The 22,274-nt window shown below is 47.6% G+C and overlaps 1 protein-coding gene across 1 annotated transcript in view; it reads right to left on the bottom strand.

Moving 5' to 3' along the window:
* LOC310702736 (uncharacterized protein) overlaps positions 1–22,274 on the bottom strand; it is a 70,107-nt gene that overhangs the window by 24,967 nt on the left and 22,866 nt on the right. The window contains exons 2-5 of the mRNA XM_083494806.1: positions 19,284–19,502; positions 10,164–10,331; positions 7,480–7,540; positions 3,692–3,755 (exon numbers count right to left, since the gene is read on the bottom strand). Of these exons, the coding sequence (XP_083350932.1) occupies positions 3,692–3,755; positions 7,480–7,540; positions 10,164–10,303 (265 nt within the window). The 5' untranslated portion in view covers positions 10,304–10,331; positions 19,284–19,502. The remainder of the gene's footprint in view (positions 1–3,691; positions 3,756–7,479; positions 7,541–10,163; positions 10,332–19,283; positions 19,503–22,274) is intronic.

Genomic DNA, 22,274 nt, shown 5'->3' with positions numbered 1-22,274 from the left:
TGGATGCTTTCATTTGCCGGCTGCTTTCAGTGTTTTATGGGTTTATTGCTGTTTTTATTGTTCTCGTGACCTTTACAGTTCTGTTTTGTTTCTGCAGTTCTTCTGCATTTAATTTGGCCTTGGTTTTTTTTAAAAAAATGTGCTTGCCACCTTGGAAGAAATAACGTTCACTTTAGAAGGCAGGATAAAAAATTGACTAAATAAAAATAGGTGTGCGAAGCGGTATTTAGCAGAGGAGCTTTGCTGAAGGGACTTGCTAGGTTAGGGATGAGGGGCGGAGGGAATTGGGTTCTGTTCTCACTTAAAAGTGAACCAACCCAATTTGCTATTTCCAAAATAAAAAGGAGACCAAAACCAAAGGCGCCCTTCGAAAAGCGGACTTCTGTAAATCTTACAATGCAGTTCTCCGCCTAAGTGATGTATAAAGGTAAAGAGGCAAAGGGACCCCTGACCATTAGGTCCAGTCGTGGCCGACTCTGGGGTTGCGGCGCTCATCTCGCTTTATTGGCCGAGGGAGCCGGCGTACAGCTTCCGGGTCATGTGGCCAGCATGACTAATCTGCTTCTGACGAACCAGAGCAGTGCATGGAAACACCGTTTACCTTCCCGCCGGAGCGGTACCTATTTATCTACTTGCACTTTGATGTGCTTTCGAACTGCTAGGTGGGCAGGAGCAGGGACCGAGCAATGGGAGCTCACCCCGTCATGGGGATTCGAACCGCCGACCTTCTGATCGGCAAGTCCTAGGCTCTGTGGTTTAACCCACAGTGCCACCCGGGAATGGCATATCCTGGGGTGAAGTGTACATTGAAAGACCCATGTTGGTGAAAATAATACACACAAATGTACTATACTGCAGCAGGGCTGTCTTTAGCATATGTGCTGCCAGGGTGCAAAGATCTGCTAAGCACCCCCAAATTTAGTTTAGTCGCCCCCCAATTAACTTTTATTAAGCTTTTTGGGGAGGGGGGAAGCCAAAGTTGTCGGCCTTTTTTAGGGGGCAAACTCAAAAAAGTTGTTGAGCTTTTTTGGGGGGGGGGAATTGCTCACCTGTGACGCAGCGGGGAAAACTGCTTTTGTTTCCTGACTCGTCGGGAATATTTGACGCCACGGAGTAACAGAGAGACGGGGGGGGGGACTTCCGCTCCATTGCTTTTCACTGCCGCCAATCGAGAGGGACTGGTATACAGTAGGTATACATTTGGCACACCCCAAAATTTGGCGCCTGGGTGCCTCGCACCCCTTGCACCCCCAGGTAAAGACGGCCCTGTACTGCAGGAAATTGCTTTTGGGGGAAAATATGTATTTTGGAAAAATTCACACTAAAATGCTAGTAGTTTTCATGAGGATTTTTTTTAAAAAAGTGAACTGATATGGAAATGTGAAGAAATGAAGACTGGAACTATGAGAGAAACCAGACCCATTTGACGAACCCTATGCTAAGTCAAAGCAAACCACTATCCAAATTAGGGCACGAGTGGTTTCCCCCTTGCCTTGTTCCTGTTCCCAGGGAAAACCTGCTCTTCGGTGCTAAATCGGAGCAAACATCAATACAGAGAAATCCCGGATTGCTGTTTGCTCCGATTGCACACTTTTGAGCAGCGGGACAAGAGGAAGTGGTGATAAGCCCTTAGCCTCTTACAATATGGCCCCTTTGCATGTTTACTCAGAGAGTCCTGCTGAGTTGCACTGGACAAGTAAGTCTGCTGAAACTGCAGCCTTGCTGAAACCCTGAAGTCTTGCAAAACCTGAGCTGCCTGGTCAAAATAGAAGGCGGCGCAGCAGCTCAGGTTTAGCAAAGTTCACCTAAAAGAGTCTACACTGAGTTTCAGTTGAGAGCTCAGGTTCGGCAAACATTATCTTTATCGGGTTTAAACAGGAGATGCCCTGATTAGGCTCTATAAGTGGAGCAAATCTGTGGGGAAATCTGCCCTCTGCCTTCAAGACTTGTGATATAGAACAGCCAGGTGCGTTTGCTGTCAGTACGCAGCAAAGAATATTATCTGAGCTATTGGGAGCATTGAAGCAGAGACCTTTGTTTTCTCCCCGTAACCATAGGCAAAGCAAACGAGTCTGGGGGCTGAGTCAAAAGAGCTTTCACTTTCCGAAAGCTGAGAAGCCGCTGCCTCAGACACCGACTCCAGGACTGGAAGGGAAGCACATGTGTGTGCAGAAAAAGGCACACCGTTTGCCTGCAAGGCCTCAAGCTATTTGCAGATGGGAGACTATTGTTCCAACAGGAAAGAGAGCTTTCCCCTTTGCTGCCGGCTGCCCTGAGTTCCCGGCCAAAGGTGTAGAGGGACGGGCTGGGGGGGGGGTGTCAAGCAAAACACTTTCTCACGCTCCTGCGGATGAGAAAGGCTTTCGCCACCTGTCTTGCGCCAACATCCAGCCCTAGGAGCCTTTCCCAGACCATGACTTTGAGAGAAGAAGAGAAGAAGAAGAGTTTGGATTCAATATCCCGCTTTATCACTACCCGAAGGAGTCTCAAAGCGGCTCACATTCTCCTTTCCCTTCCTCCCCCACAACAAACACTCTGTGAGGTGAGTGGGGCTGAGAGACTTCAGAGAAGTGTGACTAGCCCAAGGTCACCCAGCAGCTGCATGTGGAGGAGCGGGGAAGCGAACCCAGTTCACCAGATTACCGCTCTTAACCACTACACCACACTGGCTCTCACTAGAAGCAGTAGAAGGCTGAGCGCCGAAGAATTGATGCTTTTGAATTCTGGTGGTGGAGGAGACTCTTGAGAGTCCCATGGACTGCAAGAAGATCAAACCTCTCCATTCTGAAGGAAATCAGCCCTGAGTGCTCACTGGAAGGACAGATCCTGAAGCTGAGGCTCCAATACTTTGGCCACCTCATGAGAAGAGAAGACTCCCTGGAAAAGACCCTAGTGTTGGGAAAGATGGAGGCACAAGGAGAAGGGGACGACAGAGGACAAGATGGTGGGACAGTGTTCTGGAAGCGACTAACATGAGTTTGACCAAACTGCGGGAGGCAGTGGAAGACAGGAGTGCCTGGCGTGCTCTGGTCCAGGGGGTCACGAAGAATCAGACACGACTAAATGACTAAACAACAAGAAGGAGAAGCAGTTGGGAGAGAAAAGAGGAGTTCAGGGATATATATATATCATTTGTGTGACCTTGTTTCTCAATTTGATCCTGTCACATGGTTTTGTTGTTTTATACATTGTGGCCATTATTTTTACTGATTACAGTTTAGTAATTGTTGTAATTGTTAAGTGCAAACTGTTTATTTATAATTTGAAGATATGTAATTTTACTGTTTACTGTACTATTATATTCCAATGGATTGTTGAATACAGTGGAACCTTGGTTCTTGAACGGCTTAGTTGACGAACAAATCGGCTCCCGATCTTCGAAAACCTGGAAGTAAGTGTTCCGTTTTTTGAAAGTTTTTTTTCAGAAGCGGAACATCCAATGCGGCTGTAAGCTATTGTTTCCAGGGCACCTGCACCGATCGGAAGCCGCGCCTTGGTTTTCGAACGTTTTGTGAGTTGAACAGACTTCCAGAACGGATTAAGTTTGAGAACCAAGGTTCCACTGTATTGCTTTACTTGATATAAGGGATTCCCTTGGAATCTATTGCAGAAAGACGACTTGCTCACATGTCACTCTTATAAACGGCACATTTCAAGCATGGAGAAATCCCTTCCCATACTGTCCACTTACTGTTGTGCAACTCTCCATCTTCAAGGGTCTTCTCAGCTGGGCTCAGCCGGTCTTCCAGTCTCGTCTGCATAACAAGGAATGAAAGAAAAAATTAAAAAATTGAAGGATAAGGTGACACCTCTGGGGCCTTGGCAAATCAAGATGCAGTCCTATGAGAATCCTGCTGAAAGCGGGTCTCCTGTGGCTGCATCCAGACAAAATACACCTAGACTTCCTTTATGGCAGAAAAAGTTTTCCTTGGACTGCTGTTTGCTCCGATTCAGCTTTAAAGAGCAGGTTTTTGTGGGGAAGGCTCTGGAGCAAAAAAAAAGGGATGCTCAGTCAGAAGTGGAGCTCCAAAGAGCAGAAGCTGCTCCCAGCGCCATTTCAGGAGTGCTTGCCTTCTTCTTCTGGTGCAAAAGGAAGAGGCTGAGGGGGTAATGAGCCTGGAGCCCAAATTTGCCATGCAAAAGCGAGTTGTTCCCTAAATCAGGCTGCCCAGCGTTCATTTATGCTGTGCTGTTAACCAAACATTCACTTATCACTATTCTGTGTGATAGGCTCTTTAGATGTTTGTGGAGTGGGATAGCTTTGCACCATGTGAAGAGAGGGACACCTAAAAATGAGATGAGTACATTTCTTGCTGTTACTTGCTGGAAAACACACCACATCTGATCCTTTGCCACTCTGGTGCCCCGGTTTATTTGCACTTTTGACTCCCGGGGTCCCTTCCACCTCTGCAGTTCTATGATTGTACGTGATTGCAAGGCTTCGCGCCAAACAATTGTTATTTTACTCTTTCTAGTGTACAAAAATGCTTTGGGGAAAGTGGGTTCCTTGTGCAAAAGCCCAGGTCCAAACCAAACTCTGCAAGCTGCATTTGGCAGTGTGCAACTGGATGCCAACCACAAACAGCGACTCCTGCACAAACTTAGAAGTTTCCTATCTGCATCTTGGGCTTGGGTGTGTGTGTGTGTGTGTGTGTGTGTGTGTGTGTGTTTTAAAGGCATCTGGCTGGTCTGGCCTGGCCTGTTCTTAATCGCAAGCGAAAGGAACGGTAAACCACAGAGCTGAGTATATGCTGCCACTTAGTGGCAAATGCCAGCTTCAACATGCCTTTCTGAGGAACGGAGGAACTAGAGGAGCCGACCCACATTACCACTGGGAGGAGCCACGGGGGAGAAGAACGATGCCTCCTAATGCCTTTGGAACGGGTCTCACGGCAAGAGCATCTGCTCTGCATATGGAAAGTCCCAGGTTCGATGACCGATATCTGGGACAACACACCATGTTTCGAACCCAATATATCTGCTGCCAGCCAGGGCATACCAGTGGCTCTTAACCTTTTTGGAGTCACAGGCCCCTTTTGGAACGCAATGGAGGCTATGAAGCCCCTCTGCAGAAAAAAGTGTGCACAAACCACATGCACACACAAATGTTGGACACAATTTATTTTAATGCACTGGGGACTGATTTCCTTCAAGGACCCCCTGAAGACCATGCATGGAATCCCAGGAGGCCCCATGGACCACAGGTTAAGAACCCCCTGGAATAGAGAATAATGAGTTAGATCTGTGGTTCCCAAACTTTTTCCAGGTCTTGAGTGTAGGATGGAGAACATAGTTGTTGTTGAGTTGTTTAGTCATTTAGTTGTGCCAAGAAGGCCCTCTGTCTGGTTCCCTGTAACTTGGCTTCTCGCAGTGAGGGAACCACCAGAAGGCCCTCGGCGCTGGACCTCAGTGTCCAGGCAGAACGATGGGGGTGGAGACGCTCCTTCAGGTCTACTGGACTGAGGCCATTTAGGGCTTTCAAGGTCAGCACCAATACTTTGAATTGTGCTTGGAAACATACTGGGAGCCAATGTAGGTCTTTCAAGACCGGTGTTATATGGTCTTGGCGGATGCTGCCAGTCACCAGTCTAGCTGCTACGCTGCAGACATAATGTTTGGGGTCTCTTGGAACTGGAGGCCGCAGCAGTGGAAGCAACAAGACCCTCTTGGGATGTGAATGCACTGCACTTTCTCCATCTAGGTTAAGGTTGTATATATATAGACACATAACTGTACACTTAAGGCCTTAATGCTGGCAAATCAGCTAGGGAAGAAGTTTCCATTAAGTGGACTTCTCTTTTCCCAGTATTAAAACTGCCAGAATAAATAGCTATGTGTCTGAATTGGGACCCCAGTGGGGGGCGGCCCTAATAGTTAAAGTCCCCTAACTGCATGCTAGGGTTACACACACACAGAGAGAGAGAGAGAGAGAGAGAGAGAGAGACAAAACACCACTGGCGATTGGTGTTTTTAAAATACTGTAGTTAAGGTCACAGATTGCAAGCCACGTGCAGCGTCTAGGTTGACTCTAAGAGTTAATAATTTACCTGTCCAGGTTATCAAAGGAGCAGCAGAAAGGCACACATTCTTATTTGTTTTGTATTCCTGACTCCTCCAAAGCTCACGGGCAGCTTAAAAAACTGATTAAGAGACAGCGCAGGAGTACCATACAACTCAAATGCACAGCAGCACCTTAGAGGACAAGAGACCCGAAGAGAAAAAGAAAACAGGTCTGCTAGCCTGGTTCTGACTTTTGAAGCCCTGTGGACCTTGGAACCTGGGTGCCTTGAGGACTGCAATTTTTATGTGCTTACTTATAAAGGAATAAAACTTCTAAGCGGCTGGCTCAAAGAAACAAATATAGTCGTACCTTGGGTCTCAAACAGCTTGTGACTCAAACGTTTTGGCTCCCGGTTTGCGAACGCTGTTCGGAAGCCAAACGTCTGAGTCGGCTTCCGCGGCTTCTGACTGAATGTAGAAAATGGCTGCAGCCAATCGGAAGCCGCGCCTTGGTTTTCAAATGTTTTCGGAAGTCGAACAGACTTCTGGAACAGATTCTGTTCGAGAACCAAGGTACGACTGTAGAATAAAATAATAAAATCTCCAAGTGGTCTGGGTGGAGGAGAGATGGGGGGGGGAGGCGAGAGAGAAACGTGACCAGGAGGGTTGACATCCATGGCATTCACTCAAATATAATAATAATAATAATAATAATAATAATAATAATAATAATAATAATAATAATTTATTTATACCCCGCCCATCTGCTGGGCTTCCCCAGCCATTCTGGGCGGCTTCCAGCAAAATATCAAAATACCGTAATACATCAAACATTAAAAGCTTCCCTAAACAGGGCTGCCTTCAGATGTCTTCTAAAAGTCTGGTAGCTGTTGTTCTCTTTGACAACTCCTGGGAGGGAGTTCCACAGGGCGGGTGCCACTACCGAGAAGGCCCTCTGCCTGGTTCCCTGTAACTTGGCTTCTCGCAATGAGGGAACCGCCAGAAGGCCCTCAGAGCTGGACCTCAGTGTCCGGGCACAACGATGGGGGCGGAGATGCTCCTTCAGGGATACTGGACCGAGGCCATTTAGGGCTTTAGAGGTCAGCACCAACACTTTGAATTGTGCTCAGAAACCAAAAGTGCCTTAAAATTCTGGAGACCCCCCCGGTGTTGGATTTCAGAGATCAACGGCATAACTGCTGGGGGGGGGGGTCAGAGTCTTGCCACCATGCTGGTCACAAATGCCAGCTGGCTCCCCATGCTTTCCCAACATGGCACCCTCCAAATGTTTGGGGGGCCAAATCACCAATCATCTGCAACCATCACAAAGAAGAAAACGATGGGAGTGCTAGGGCTGGTGGGAGTTCTAGCTCAGAGCGTCTGGAGGGCACCAGGTTGGCAAAGGCTGCCTTAGGATGTGGGCAGCATCTGGCTGGCGTTTCCAAACCTCCCTTAGAGACAGACACTGGAAGGACTCACCACGCTGATGAGATCTGATGGGTCCCTCTTAAAAATTCGGGTTGATAATTGCCGTTTTTTCCTGCAACAGAGAGACAGAGAGAGAGAGATTTGCTTGGCTTTTGAGTCAAGAGATTTACTGCATGCTCCTTGCGATGCCATTGTAAACACGGTTCAGACCCCGAGGCCCTGAAATCAAAGCATGACTCAGGAAGTCTCTTGGGCTATCCAGCATCTGGGTAAGTGGCCAGGTTGCCCATACAAATTCATAGAATCATAGAATCATCGAGTTGGAAGAGACCACAAGGGCCATCGAGTCCAACCCCCTGCCAAGCAGGAAACACCATCAGAGCACTCCTGACATATGGTTGTCAAGCCTCTGCTTAAAGACCTCCAAAGTAGAAGACTCCACCACACTCCTTGGCAGCAAATTCCACTGTCAAACAGCTCTTACTGTCAGGAAGTTCTTCCTAATGTTTAGGTGGAATCTTCTTTCTTGTAGTTTGGATCCATTGCTCCGTGTCCGCTTCTCTGGAGCAGCAGAAAACAACCTTTCTCCCTCCTCTATGTGACATCCTTTTATATATTTGAACATGGCTATCATATCACCCCTGAACCTCCTCTTCTCCAGGCTAAACATGCCCAGCTCCCTTAGCCGTTCCTCATAAGGCATCGTTTCCAGGCCTTTGACCATTTTGGTTGCCCTCCTCTGGACACGTTCCAGTTTGTCAGTGTCCTTCTTGAACTGTGGTGCCCAGAACTGGACACAGTACTCCAGGTGAGGTCTGACCAGAGCAGAATACAGTGGCACTATTACTTCCCTTGATCTAGATGCTATACTCCTATTGATGAGGCCCAGAATTGCATGGGCTTTTTTAGCTGCCGCGTCACACGGCAATTCATTGGAAACTTCACTCAAGACTGCTAAATCAGATGCAGCAAAAGCCCCAAATTTGGTCAGACCCCAGGTTAGTCCTGCGTCCAGTTCTGAGAACCCCAGTTTAAGAAGGATATTGAATGTGTGAGGGAGATCAAGGGTCTGAAAACCAAGCCTGATGAGGAATGGTTGAAGGATCTGGGGAGGTTTTTAAGCAGAGACTGGATGGCCAACTGTCCTTTGGATCCTTTAGTTAAGCCTTTCTCAACCTGTGGGTCCCCAGATGTTGTTGAACTACAACTCCCATCACCCCTAGCTAGCAAGGCCAGAGCTCAGGGATGATGGGAGTTGTAGTCCAACAACATCTGGGGACCCACAGGTTGAGAACCGCTGCTTTAGTTGATACTTTCCCATGCTGCAGGAGGTTAGCCCAGATCAGAGTTTCCCAAACCTGAGTCTCCAGCTATTGTTGGACTACAACTCCCATCACCCCTAGCTAGCTAGCAGGACCAGTAGCAAGGAATGAAGGGAAGAGTAGTCCAATAACAGCTGGAGGCCTGAGTTTGGGAAACCCTGACCTAGATGGGCTACCTTCCTGCAGTTCAATGATTCTGTGATCTCTACACTGTACATTTAAATCCCATCCAATGCACATTTAAAATGTATTACTGGGGACTGTAGTTAACCCCTCAAAGTCTGGACTTTGCTTTGCTTCCAGTCAAAGCGTGCCCTGTGGATTCCTGCTGAAACCCTGTACCTCTTCTTATCGCATATGCTGATAAGTGGGTGGGATCTTGCCTTTGTTGTGGCGAGAATGTGTTAACACCGGGGAGGCACCGTGGAACAACTATTAAACCAGAATGACGTGCAGATGGTCCAGATTGCAGCTATAACAAAGGCGGCATTTTTTCATCTACACCAAGCTAAGCAATTGGCTCCTTACCTCTCTTGCCCTGACCTTGCCACTGTGATCCACGCGACGGTCACCTCCAGACTGGATTATTGTAACTTGCTCTACGTGGGGCTGCCCTTGAGACTGACCCAGAAACTCCAGCGGGTGCAGAATGCCACGGCGAGACTCCTTACGGGGTCTTCGCTGCGAGATCACATTCACCTGGTGCTATACCAGCTGCACTGGCTCCCGGTGGAGTACAGGATCAGTTTTAAGGTGCTGGTTTTAACCTTTAAAGCCCTATATGGCCTAGGACCCTCGTACCTACAGGACCGCCTCTCCTGGTATGTCCCACAGAGGACCTTACGGTCTTCAAATAAAAACATCTTGGAGATCCTGGGCCACAGGGAGGTTAGGCTGGCCTCAACCAGAGCCAGGGCCTTTTCGGCTGTGGCCCCGATCTGGTGGAACACTCTGTCACAAGAGACCAGGGCCCTGTGGGACTTGACATCTTTCCACAGGGCCTGCAAGACAGAGCTGTTCCACCAGGCCTTTGGCCAAGGCACAACATGACCCCCTCCTTCTGTAATCCTCACAGAACTCTAACCCAATGGGTTGCCATTAATCTGATTCTGAATTGATTGTAGAATGAATTTTAATTAATTGTGATTTTATGTAAACTGTGTTATTTTTACTGTTCTTAGCCACTCTGAGCCCGGCTTTGGTTGGGGAGGGTGGGATATGAATAAAATATTATTATTATTATTATTACAAATCCACAACTAATCCACTATTATTGCATCAATGACATGCTGTCTGTTGCAGGACACACCAGCCTGGAGGGACAACCACCCTCCCTGTGTCCAGGTTCTCCTCTCTAAGTGTCCCAGGACCCTGAACACAACCCCACTGTGACACCCCAAGACTGCCACCTACCTTTTGAAGGGGAAGCAGAGCAGCAGCAGCAAGATAAGGGGGGCAACGGAAGCCACAGCCCCCAAGCCCCACACATGGGGGGCAGGTGGGGGCCTGGGAGAGGTTGCAGTCTCTGTCTTCTCTTCCAGCGAAGGAGCCATACACTCGCGGGAAAGGAGGGAAGCGAAACTGAGAGGGGAAAGAGAGGAATGGTTTGTTTCTTTCATCTGTTTGATAAAATTTATATACCGCTTGGTTGCAAAAAACAAAAAGCAAGCCAACAAGCAAACGAAAACCCTTCAAGGTTTACAAATATATATATATAAACCATATATATATGGTTTTGAATGTCTGATGTAGATTTTTTCAATTTCGTTGGTCTGTATGGGACAATGACAATAAAGGCTATCGTATTGCATCACAAGAAAGGTTTAGAAGCATACTCTGAAACATAAAAAGTTAAAATACTAAAACAGATTAAAACCACACCAACTTTCTAAGGATTTGGGTGGGCTTGCCTGAACAAGAATGCTTTTAGCAGGCGCCGGAAAGAGAACAGCTAAAGGCAGTTGCTACATATCAATAGGCAGGAATATAATGGTTGTAGTAGTAGTAGTAGTAGTAATACTACTACTACTACTACTACTACTACTAATAATAATAATAATAATAATAATAATAATAATTATTATTATTATTATTTATTTATACCTCGCCCAAGAAATGACAAACCTACACAGCATCTTAAAAAGCAGAGACATCACCTTGCCAACAAAGGTCCGTATAGTTAAAGCCATGGTTTTCCCAGTAGTGATGTATGGAAGTGAGAGCTGGACCATAAAGAAGGCTGACCGCCGAAGAATTGATGCTTTTGAACTGTGGTGCTGGAGGAGACTCTTGAGAGTCCCATGGACTTCAAGAAGATCAAACCTCTCCATTCTTAAGGAAATCAGCCCTGAGTGCTCCCTGGAAGGACAGATCCTGAAGCTGAGGCTCCAAGACTTTGGCCACCTCATGAGAAGAGAAGACTCCCTGGAAAAGACCCTGATGTTGGGAAAGATGGAGGGCACAAGGAGAAGGGGACGACAGAGGACGAAATGGTTGGACGGCGTTCTCGAAGCTACCAGCATGAGTTTGACTAAACTGCGGGAGGCAGTGGAAGACAGGAGGGTCTGGCGTGCTCTGGTCCAGGGGGTCACGAAGAGTCAGACACAACTAAACGACTAAATAACAGCAACAATACCTCGCCCATCTGGCTAGGTTTCCCCAGCCACTCTGGGCGGCTTCCAACAGAATATTAAAATACAATATTCTATTAAACATTAAAAGTTTCCCTAATCAGGGCTGCCTTCAGATGTCTTCTAAAAGTCTGGTACAGTGGTACCTCGGGTTAAGTACTTAATTCGTTCCAGAGGTCTGTTCTTAACCCGAAACTGTTCTTAACCTGAGGTACCACTTTAGCTAATAGGGCCTCTCGCTGCCGCCGCACGAATTCTGTTTTCACCCTGAAGCAAAGTTCTGAACCCGAAGTACTATTTCTGGGTTAGCGGAGTCTGTAACCTGAAGCATCTGTAACCCAAGGTACCACTGTAGTTGTTTTTCTCTTTGACATCTGGTGGGAGGGTGTTCTATAAAGCACTATAAAGCACAGACCAACAGAAGGCTTTAAATCTGTGCGAATTTTATTTTATTTGAATCAATGTGCCAACTTTTTCTACAAGGCAACAGACATGGTTTTTCCCCTCCTAATTTCATACCCACAACAACCCTACGAGGCCGTTCGGTTAGGCTGAGAGGCATTGGGACTGGCCCCCAAAATCCAGAGAGCTTCAGGATCAAGTGAGACCCTGTCTCTTCCTGGTCACAGCCCAACACTCAACCCCCTACTGGCTGTCTACTGGCCCATAATGGCTCAGTGGTGGAGAACCCCAATTGCCCATCAAAGGCACCTGCAGCTAGAAGGTTTGAATACAGCAGGGTGGGTGTGGTGTTTCTGTCTCCCAGATTATTGACTTTCAAGAGGAATTTAACAGCATCCTTGTTGACGCAGGAAGCAGATGGTTCAAAGACGTCAGCCACAGCAGCCTTGGAATTGCAATTCTAGGATTCTTATGAAGGCTGGAGAGCCAGTGTCCAAGTGGGACCTTTAAACTGGACATGTTGAAGGTGATCCGGAAACTACAACTAATCCAGAATGTGGCAGCTAGACTGGTGACTGGGGGCAGCCGCCGGGACCACATAACACCAGTCTTGAAAGACCTACATTGGCTCCCAGTACATTTCCGAGCACAATTCAAAGTATTGGTGCTGACCTTGAAAGCCCAAAATGGCCTCAGTCCAGTAGACCTGAAGGAGCATCTCCACCTCCATCGTCCAGCCCGGACACTGACGTCCAGCGAGGAGGGCCTTCTGGTGGTTCCCTCACTGTGAGAAGGGAAGCTACAGGGAACCAGGCAGAGGGCCTTCTCGGTAGTGGCGCCTGCCCTGTGGAACGCCCCCCCCCACCAGATGTCAAAGAGATAAACAACTACCTGACATTCAGAAGACATCTGAAGGCAGCCCTGTTCAGGGAAGTTTTTAATGTGTGACATTTTGATGTATTTTTAATCTTTGTTGGAAGCTGTCCAGAGTGGTTGGGGGAAGCCTGCCAGATGGGCGGGGTACAAATATTTATTTATTTATTTATTTATTTATTTATTTATTTATTATTAGAATTGCAATTCTAGGACTCTATGAGGGCTGGAGAGCCAATGCCCAAGTAGGACCTTTAAACTGGACACCCCACTCTCGCTTTCTCTCTCCCTCTCCGCCCATCCGTCCTATGACCCTGACACATGTCCCTGGAAGAAAAAGATGAATGAACGCCCTGGCTGCCTGCTCACGCTTCTTCAAAGAGGAACAGGAGATTAGGAAAAGGAGCGCTGGATGAATAACAGAGGCGAGGAGGAGGAGGAGGCACAGATGCAAAGCGGCCGGCAGGCGTCCTTGGGAGATTGCGATTGCTTTTTTAAAAAAGAGAGAGATGTCCTTTATTCCTCCTGGGACTGAGAGGAGTCCAGCCCAGGGACCCACCAGGAAGAAGAGGCTGTATTTGAAGTCACTCAAGAGGCGGCTCCTGCAAACAACAAACAGGACTATCCGGTTTGGGTGAGCCCAAGGGAGCAGTGTGTGATCTGCAGCTGAGCAGCCTTGGCTTGTTGATTGTCACTCCCAGTTCTGGCTGGCTGGCGAACAAATGCTGGTGTCGGAAAGGAAGAAAAGGGTGAAGAGGCGAAAGAGAGGAATCTGATGGATTAGCGGAGGGCTCTCCTTCTTGCGAGGTTTAAAAGCAGAGGTTGGACGGCCAGCTGTCAGGGATCCCTTTTTTGTTTAAGAATAATTTTTATTGAACGATTCCATGTTACAAAAAACACCACAACCACACTACCACCACACACAACCGAGAAATAAAAATTACATACATCAATATTTAGTTTATTTGTTATTTGCCCTCTTATTTCCTCCCAAACATTCCATACAAACACACACACACACACAAAATTGATAATAATGAAAGTAAACATTTCCCCCCTGTTACCTTACAAAATCTTTTCAATTTTGACTTCGTGTCAAGTCCCTTCGCCTATGTTTTATCTTACAATCGAATGTACACAAAACAATGAACCTTTCTATATAAATTTTCCAATACATTCTGAAAACTTAATAAATCCTTAATTGTTACCCACCTCCTTTTACTTCCTTTATCACTCGAATGCTAGCACAGAGTCAAAACTATTATTGTATTTTTGAACGTATCTTCTAGATGTCAGGAATCCTTTGGCTGTCATCCCTGCACCGCAGAGGGTTGGACTAGATGCCCCTTGAGGGTCCCTCACAACTCTATCGTCCTGTGATTCTGATTTCCTGGTTGGCTGTAGCTGTGTGGAACAGCACCGACTTTGCACACCAAAGGTCCCAGGTCCAGCCCCCGGGTTTGGGAAGACTCCTCTGGAGGAAGGACCTTGACAAGCCGCTGCCAGCCAGTGTAGGCAACAGAGCTAGATGAACCAAGAGCCCGAGACAGTGCAAGGAAATTCAGCCCAGGCAACCAGGTGCAGAATGCCCGCTCGGCAGCCTGCCAGCAGATTTATGGATTTATACCCAAAGCAAAATGGGGAAAGGCACAGCATCAGAGTGGAGCCTTACTCTGCCTTCTGTTTTTATCTCCAGTGCTGTACCCGAACACTGGCTTCACGGTTTCTCAGCAAGTATTTCATAGAATCATAGAATCATAGAGTTGGAAGAGACCACAAGGGCCATCGAGTCCAACCCCCTGCCAAGCAGGAAACACCATCAGAGCACTCCTGACATATGGTTGTCAAGCCTCTGCTTAAAGACCTCCAAAGGAGGAGACTCCACCACACTCCTTGGCAGCAAATTCCACTGTCAAACAGCTCTTACTGTCAGGAAGTTCTTCCTAATGTTTAGGTGGAATCTTCTTTCTTGTAGCTTGGATCCATTGCTCCGTGTCCGCTTCTCTGGAGCAGCAGAAAACAACCTTTCTCCCTCCTCTATATGACATCCTTTTATATATTTGAACATGGCTATCATATCACCCCTTAACCTCCTCTTCTCCAGGCAAAACATGCCCAGCTCCCTTAGCCGTTCCTCATAAGGCATCGTTTCCAGGCCTTTGACCATTTTGGTTGCCCTCCTCTGGACACGTTCATGCCACTGCCCACATCAAAAAGAACCCACCGTTCTGCCCGGACACGGAGGTCCACCTCCGAGGGCCTTCAGGCAGTTCCCTTGCTGCGAGAAGCCAAGTTACAGGGAACTAGGCAGAGGGCCTTCTTGGTAGTGGCACCCACCCTGTGGATCGCCCTCCCAACAGATGTCAAAGAGGAAAACAACCAGCAAACTTTTAGAAGACATCTGAAGGCAGCCCTGTATAGGGAAGCTTTTAATGTTTAATAGATTATTGTATTTTAGTGTTTTGTTGGAAGCCACCCAAAGTGGCTGGGGGAACCCAGCCAGATGGGAGGGTATAAATAATTTGTTGTTGTTGTTGTTGTTTCCTAAGCTGACTCAGGCTGCCCTCCTGCCACCTTGTGAGTAAGCTGCAAAGAATTCACCGGGATTCACATACGATGAATAGGATTGCCCTGCAATTTGCTCTGTTCCCTGGGTCCACGTCACACTTTATGTGTTTTTAGTGGTGCAAAAGGCTCTATGTGTGCACACAGTCACTGCATTATGGCTGCGCATCTCACACAGGGACATCGTCTGGGATTGGCCACAGCTCCCTGCTGCCAGGAGTTGGAAAAGCCCATTAGTCAAAGGGTGACAAATTAAGCGGCCCTCTACTTCCCTACAGAATGTCAAACTTCACCCTGCAAGGAGAAACATCTCCTACTAGATCAACTGGATGTCTCTCAGAATCCCTTCCAACTCTTGTTAAATCTCTCCTATCTGTTCTTCGCCCTATAAAGATATAACAATCCAGAATGCGGCAGCTAGACTGGGGACTGGGAGTGGCCGCCAAGACCACATAACACCAGTCTTGAAAGACCTACATTGGCTCCCACTATGTTTCCAAGCACAATTCAAAGTGTTGGTGCTGACCTTGAAAGCCCTAAACAGCCTCGGCCCAGCAGACCTGAAGGAGCGTCTCCACCCCCATCGGTCCAGCGCCGAGGGCCTTCTGGCGATTCCCTCACTGCAAGAAGCCATGTTACAGGGTACCAGGAAGAGGGCCTTCTCAGTAGTGGCACCCGCCCTGTGGAACGCCCTCCCACCAGATGTCAAAGAGAAGAACAACTACCAGACAGTTAGAAGACATCTGAAGGCAGCCCTGTTTAGGGAAGCTTTTAATGTTTAATAGACTAAAGGTAAAGGTAAAGGGACCCCTGACCATTAGGTCCAGTCGTGGCTGACTCTGGGGTTGCGGCGCTCATCTTGCTTTATTGGCTGAGGGAGCCGGCGTACAGCTTCTGGGTCATGTGGCCAGCATGACTAAGGCGCTTCTGGCGAACCAGGGCAGCGCATGGAAATGCCATTTACCTTCCCGCCGGAGCAGTACCTATTTATCTACTTACACTTTGAGGTGCTTTCAAACTGCTAGGTTGGCAGGAGCTGGGACAGAGCAGCGGGAGCTCACCCTGTCGCGGGGATTCAAACCGCCGACCTTCTGATCGGCAGCCTCCCAGAGTGGCTGGGGGAACCCAGCCAGATGGGTGGGGTATAAATAATAAATTATGATATTATTATAACAAGATACCAATTCTCTAGCCCAGCATCCTGTTCTCACGGCAGCTAGCTAGGTGTCCATGGGAAGTGCGCAGGCAGGACTTGGGTGCAACAGCAGAGCTCTCCCCACCTGTAATTGCTAGCAAGCACCTTTCAGCTTCCAACAGTGGAGGGAGAAAATAGCCATTGTGACCAGTAACCACAGAGAGCCCTCTCCTCCTCCGTGAATTTGTCTAATCCTCTTCTAAAGCAATCTAGGTTGGTGGGCATCACTGTGGCAGGGAGTTCCACAGTTTAACTCTGCACTCCATGAAGAAGTCCTTTATTTTGTCTTGTACCTTCCCACATTCCAGCTTTACGACGGAGAGGAGGAAAACTTTTCTATGCACATTCTCTGGGCCTAATTTTATAAACTAATCTTGTCCCTCCTTTTATGTACCATTTTTTTCTGAAATAAAAAGCCCCCCTCCCAGGCTGCCGCTTTCCCCACTAGAGGACTTGCTCCATCCCTTTGGCCATTTCAGTTCCCTCCCCTGAAACTTTCCCTGCTCTACAATATTATTATTATTATTATTATTATTATTATTATTATTATTATTATTATTAAATTTTAGGTGCAGCAGCCACAACTGTACACAGTATTCCAAGTGCAGTTGTGCTATGGATTGGACAACAACATTATTCTATTTACTTATTTATTGAGTTTATACCTCACCTTTCACAACAGTCCTGCGAGGTATGTTAGGCTGAGAGTAAGCAACTGGACCAAGATCACCCAGTTAGCTTCATGGCAGAGAGAATGTGTGGACAGAACGCATGGGGCAGATCAAAGAATGAGGTGGCCTTAGGGATTACTAGCCGAAAAGAGGGCCGTCTTACCCATAGGCACTCGGGGTGTGGGGCACATGGGCACTGGGCTCTCAGGGGCACCAGCCTGAGGGTCCGGGGCCCAAGAGTTGAGTCCAGGGGTGCCAGGCAGATCTTTGCACCCCAGCACCGCATATTCTTAAGACATCCCTGGGCCCAGCTGTGTCCTTTGCCCCTCTTATTTGGGGACGATTGAGGGCAAAGACTTCTTCCCAGCTCCAAGGCCTCAGTTGGAATGCCAAGACTTGCCTGAGAGGCAGGAAATTACATTAAATTATCTCACTAACGTGTTAATGGATGCTCTCATTGTGCTCCTTTCCCCCCACTGCCCACCAGGTTCAGAGGGATTAATAAAGAGAGATGGAAATTAGTGCAATTTGCTTCTCTAATCTCAGCGCCAGGAGAGAAATTGCTATGTAGCCAGCAAGGCCTGCCTCCCTTCCATCTCCCTATGTTATCCACCTGTGTCTCTGCTCCAGGCGAGCACCAAATCTGGACCAGATCTGCCTTAACGTTGCACCAAGCAGTTCTATCACCAAGTTGCTATCTATGATGTAAAACAATACGACGAGGGTGCTAGCCGCAAGTGGTACTTGAGATTCATATATGCGGCGTATGTCCCTGGTTAAGATGGCAAAGTGGCAACCTGTCAGAGTGGGATGACTGGACACTTTCTAAGACACAATGCTATTTAAGTGTGAGAAACGTCACACTTGGGAAACATGTAGAATTGGAGGAAATTTAAAACATTCGAGGAGGTAAAATTGGAAGCTAAGGACACATTGACAACAGCGAGTGGGAAGCCACTCAAATAAAACTGCATTAATTTGGCAATAATTTGGTTATAATTTGTAAAATCAACTTTAAAAATTGGCAGGGGGGAAACACCATGTGGAACTGCCTGCCACAAGATGAGCCACTGGCTACGAGCTTAGACCCATCTGCTGCCTGGGGTTGATGGGCACTGCTGTCTGAAACACCATGTTTGTCAAAGGCTGGGTCCTGGTTCAGTCAGAGGCAAAAGTGAAACCTTCAAATTCACAGCCACACCTCAAGATTGTGAAGGCATCTCGTTGGCTGATGTAGGAAAGAGGATTCCGGACTCAATGGGCTTTCGATCTGTTCCCACGGGGGAGTTCTTATTGCAAGAGGAGCCCTGGCATTTTTGTGGGAGGTGGACCATAAAGAAGGCTGATCGCCGAAGAATTGATGCTTTTGAATTATGGTGCTGGAGGAGACTCTTGAGAGTCCCATGGACTGCAAGAAGATCCAACCTCTCCATTCTGAAGGAAATCAGCCCTGAGTGCTCACTGGAAGGACAGATTCTGAAGCTGAGGCTCCAAGACTTTGGCCACCTCATGAGAAGAGAAGACTCCCTGGAAAAGACCCTGATGTTGGGAAAGATTGGAGGGCACAAGGAGAAGGGGACAACAGAGGACGAGATGGTGGGACAGTGTCATAGAAGCTACCAGCATGAGTTTGACCCAACTGTGGGAGGCAGTGGAAGACAGGAGTGCCTGGCGTGCTCTGGTCCAGGGGGTCACGAAGAGTCGGACACGACTAAACGACTAAACAACAAAAAGCATCCTTGCATGGAGAATGTCCAAGTCTGATCCCTGGGTTATCCAGGTAAGGCTGGCAGTGACCCTGAAACCCTGGAGAGCCGCTGTTGCCAGTCTCAGAATACTGAGCTTGATGGAGCAGCGCTCTGACTCGGTTCAAGGCAGCGACAATAGTGTGAATGTGCTGGAAGACACAGACATGATTTTATCAGCTAAGGAGGAAGAGCAGGGATGTTCCTGTCTTATCAGAACAACACGCCAGGTAAAAACAGGACAGCAAAGAGCACCCTGAGGAGGAGGAGGAGGAGAGGAAGAAAACAAACCAGCCCTGGGCATGCACAGAGTGTCTCTTCATCGCCACCCAGCCAGATCTGTAGGGAGAGGCCAAATCTCTGGGCTTGCCAGCTCTGTCTCATTCATTCCAGCCAAAACCAATTTTCTGCTCCCTCCGTGCAGGTGGAAAAAGACAGCCAGCAACACTCACCTTGAGAAAGCAGCCGAGTCCTCCAGGCTAACGTGTGTTGCTCGCCCCCCTAGCGCAGGAAAGGGCCCATTCTCGGCAGGGCAAGGAAGGGCTCCGGAGCTCCTTGGCGCAAACTCTGAGCAAGAGTGTGGGCGGCTGGCTGGCTGCTTGTCCAGGCAAGGCGGCTGCGACTTCCTGGTTGCATCTACCCAGAGCCGCTCCAAGATCCACCTGCCTTGTCTGCAGAAAGGTGAAAAGAGCCACAGGTGGAATTTGTCCTGCCTTACCAGGAAACGAAAATCACCTTCTGCAAAAGGGAACCAGTGAAAGTCAGAAAGGACTAAGAGCTGCTGCAGGGAATCCCTCTCCCGGGACTGAAGGTGGATGGGCAGATCTGACAAATTTTGGCTTCTCTCCATTTCTTATTTTCCATTTCCTGAGTTCAGTTTTCACACCAGTTCATGATTTATTTATTTCCAAGTTCCTCATGCAACTTTGTCAGCCTTCTAGTGCAAATTTCTCCAGCTGCACACATTTCGCAAAGCAATTTTGCCTCAAAGCATTTGTGTTTCGACAAGCCTGATGGGATGTTTAGAAAGGTGGTGCGGATTTTGATCTGCTTTTAGTCGGCTGTTGTTTTGGAAAGTTTTAAATTATTGCTGTTATTTTTCCTGATCGTTTTATCTCTTTCATAAACTGCTTTGAGTGTGTGTTTTTTTGGGGGGGGCTATTTTTGCAATCAAAAGGCATATAAATAATACGAAGTAGATAAAAATATATAATACAGTGCATGCTAGTTTCACTAACATAACATATGCGTTTTTATGCACACTTTGCTCCAGTAAGTGCCCTTTTGAAAAAGTTGCATGTTACTCGGCAGGAGAGCTGCATTGCAAAATTTATTTTTAAAAAAATACTTTTTAATTAGATTTTACAATTTTATATTCAGTCGACATAATGACGTCACATAATGGGGAAAAGCAAAAAAACAAAAACAAAAACCCAAATCACCCCCCTATCCCTTCTCTCTCCCCCCACCCCAAGGACATTCCCCAACTTTTTGATGCATTTATTCCTTCTGCTCTTCTTGTTCTGCATTGCAAAATTCAGAGATGTGTGAATTTTGATGGGTGGCTGTGCCTAGATTTGCAAAGTTTCAGAAAGTGCAGATTCGGGTAGGATCACCCTTAAAACGCCAACTGAATCTCAGATTCATCCCTAATTGGAATCAAGGCAGTTTCCCAGTAAACACCAGCTGCGTTATGAAAATGCGTCGTGTTTATTTACCCTACTATTTATTGCGTCTTGCATGTCCCCAGGCCCTCTTGGGGTTTTGCCTGTTTTACAGGCCTTTAGCAGCCGACCACAGGCAGACATGGAAGGGACAAAGCTCACTTTGGAGGAGGGGAAACTTTGTCCCTTGTATTCAACTTCTTTGATTTTGCCGAAATAAACTTTTAAGAATGCTTAGGGTTGCGGCTTATTTCAGTTTCCCATTTATGATTCTGAAGGTCACCAGCAGATAGCCAGCATATTGCAGGTGCAACTCAAACGGGACACAAGAGAGCCGTGTGTGTCAGACTAGGACCTAGGAGATTAGGGTTCGAATCTCTACTTGGCTGCGAAGCTCCCTGGCTGTCCCATGGCCAGATTGAGATTGAATCCTGAAAAGACAGAAGTACTGTTTTGGGGGGACAGGAGGCAGGCAGGTGTGGAGGATTCCCTGGTACTGAATGGGGTAACTGTGCCCCTGAAGGACCAGGTGCGCAGCCTGGGAGTCATTCTGGACTCACAGCTGTCCATGGAGGCACAGGTTAAATCCGTGTCCAGGGCAGCTGTGTACCAGCTCCATCTGGTACGTAGGCTGAGACCCTATCTGCCCGCAGACTGTCTCGCCAGAGTGGTACATGCTCTGGTTATCTCCCGCTTGGATTACTGCAATGTGCTCTACGTGGGGCTACCTTTGAAGGTGACCCGGAAACTACAACTAATCCAGAATGCAGCAGCTAGACTGGTGACTGGGAGCGGCCGCCGAGACCACATAACACCGGTCTTGAAAGACCTACATTGGCTCCCAGTACGTTTCCGAGCACAATTCAAAGTGTTGGTGCTAACCTTTAAAGCCCTAAACGGCCTCGGTCCAGTATACCTGAAGGAGCGTCTCCACCCCCATCATTCTGCCCGGACACTGAGGTCCAGCACCGAGCACCTTCTGGCGGTTCCCTCCCTTTGAGAAGCCAAGTTACAGGGAACCAGGCAGAGGGCCTTCTCAGTAGTGGCACCCAACCTGTGGAACGCCCTCCCACCAGATGTCAAAGAGAACAACAACTACCAGGCTTTTAGAAGACATCTGAAGGCAGCCCTGTTTAGGGAAGCTTTTAATGTTTGATGTATCACAGTATTTTAATATTCTTTTGGAAGCCGCCCAGAGTGGCTGGGGAAACCCAGCCAGATGGGCGGGGTATAAATAATAAATTATTATTATTATTATTATTATTATTATTATTATTATTATTATTACTACTGCTTGTCGGCCCAACCTGCCTCACAGGCTTGTTGTGAGAATTAAATGGAGGAGAGGGAGAAGTGTGCAGGCAGCCTTGAACTCCTTGGAAAGGAAATGCAATAAATAATAATAATTGAACACTGGAAATTTAGGTTTGCATGATTAAAGCCCAACACTCTGTCACCCTGGGGCAAGAAATCCACTTCTTTTTTTTTTTTTTAAAGGGCTTTCTGCAGCTACGAAAACGACAGGTGGATGCTCTGAAAGGTCTGGAATGAACAAATAATTAGCAGGGAAACACATAACCATTGTACAAGCGACTCAGGATGAATGTCCGTCAGTGTGCAACCTTCCCTCAGATAAATCAGGAAGAATGCTCACGAAGCGGACACGGAGCAATGGATCCAAACTACAAGAAAGAAGATTCCACCTAAACATTAGGAAGAACTTCCTGACAGTAAGAGCTGTTCGACAGTGGAATTTGCTGCCAAGGAGTGCGGTGGAGT

The sequence above is a fragment of the Podarcis liolepis genome, assembly GCF_965112155.1.
Source record: "Podarcis liolepis genome assembly, chromosome: 3".
Taxonomy (NCBI): Eukaryota; Metazoa; Chordata; class Lepidosauria; order Squamata; family Lacertidae; genus Podarcis; species Podarcis liolepis.
This window is presented reverse-complemented; position numbering and strand designations above follow the sequence as displayed.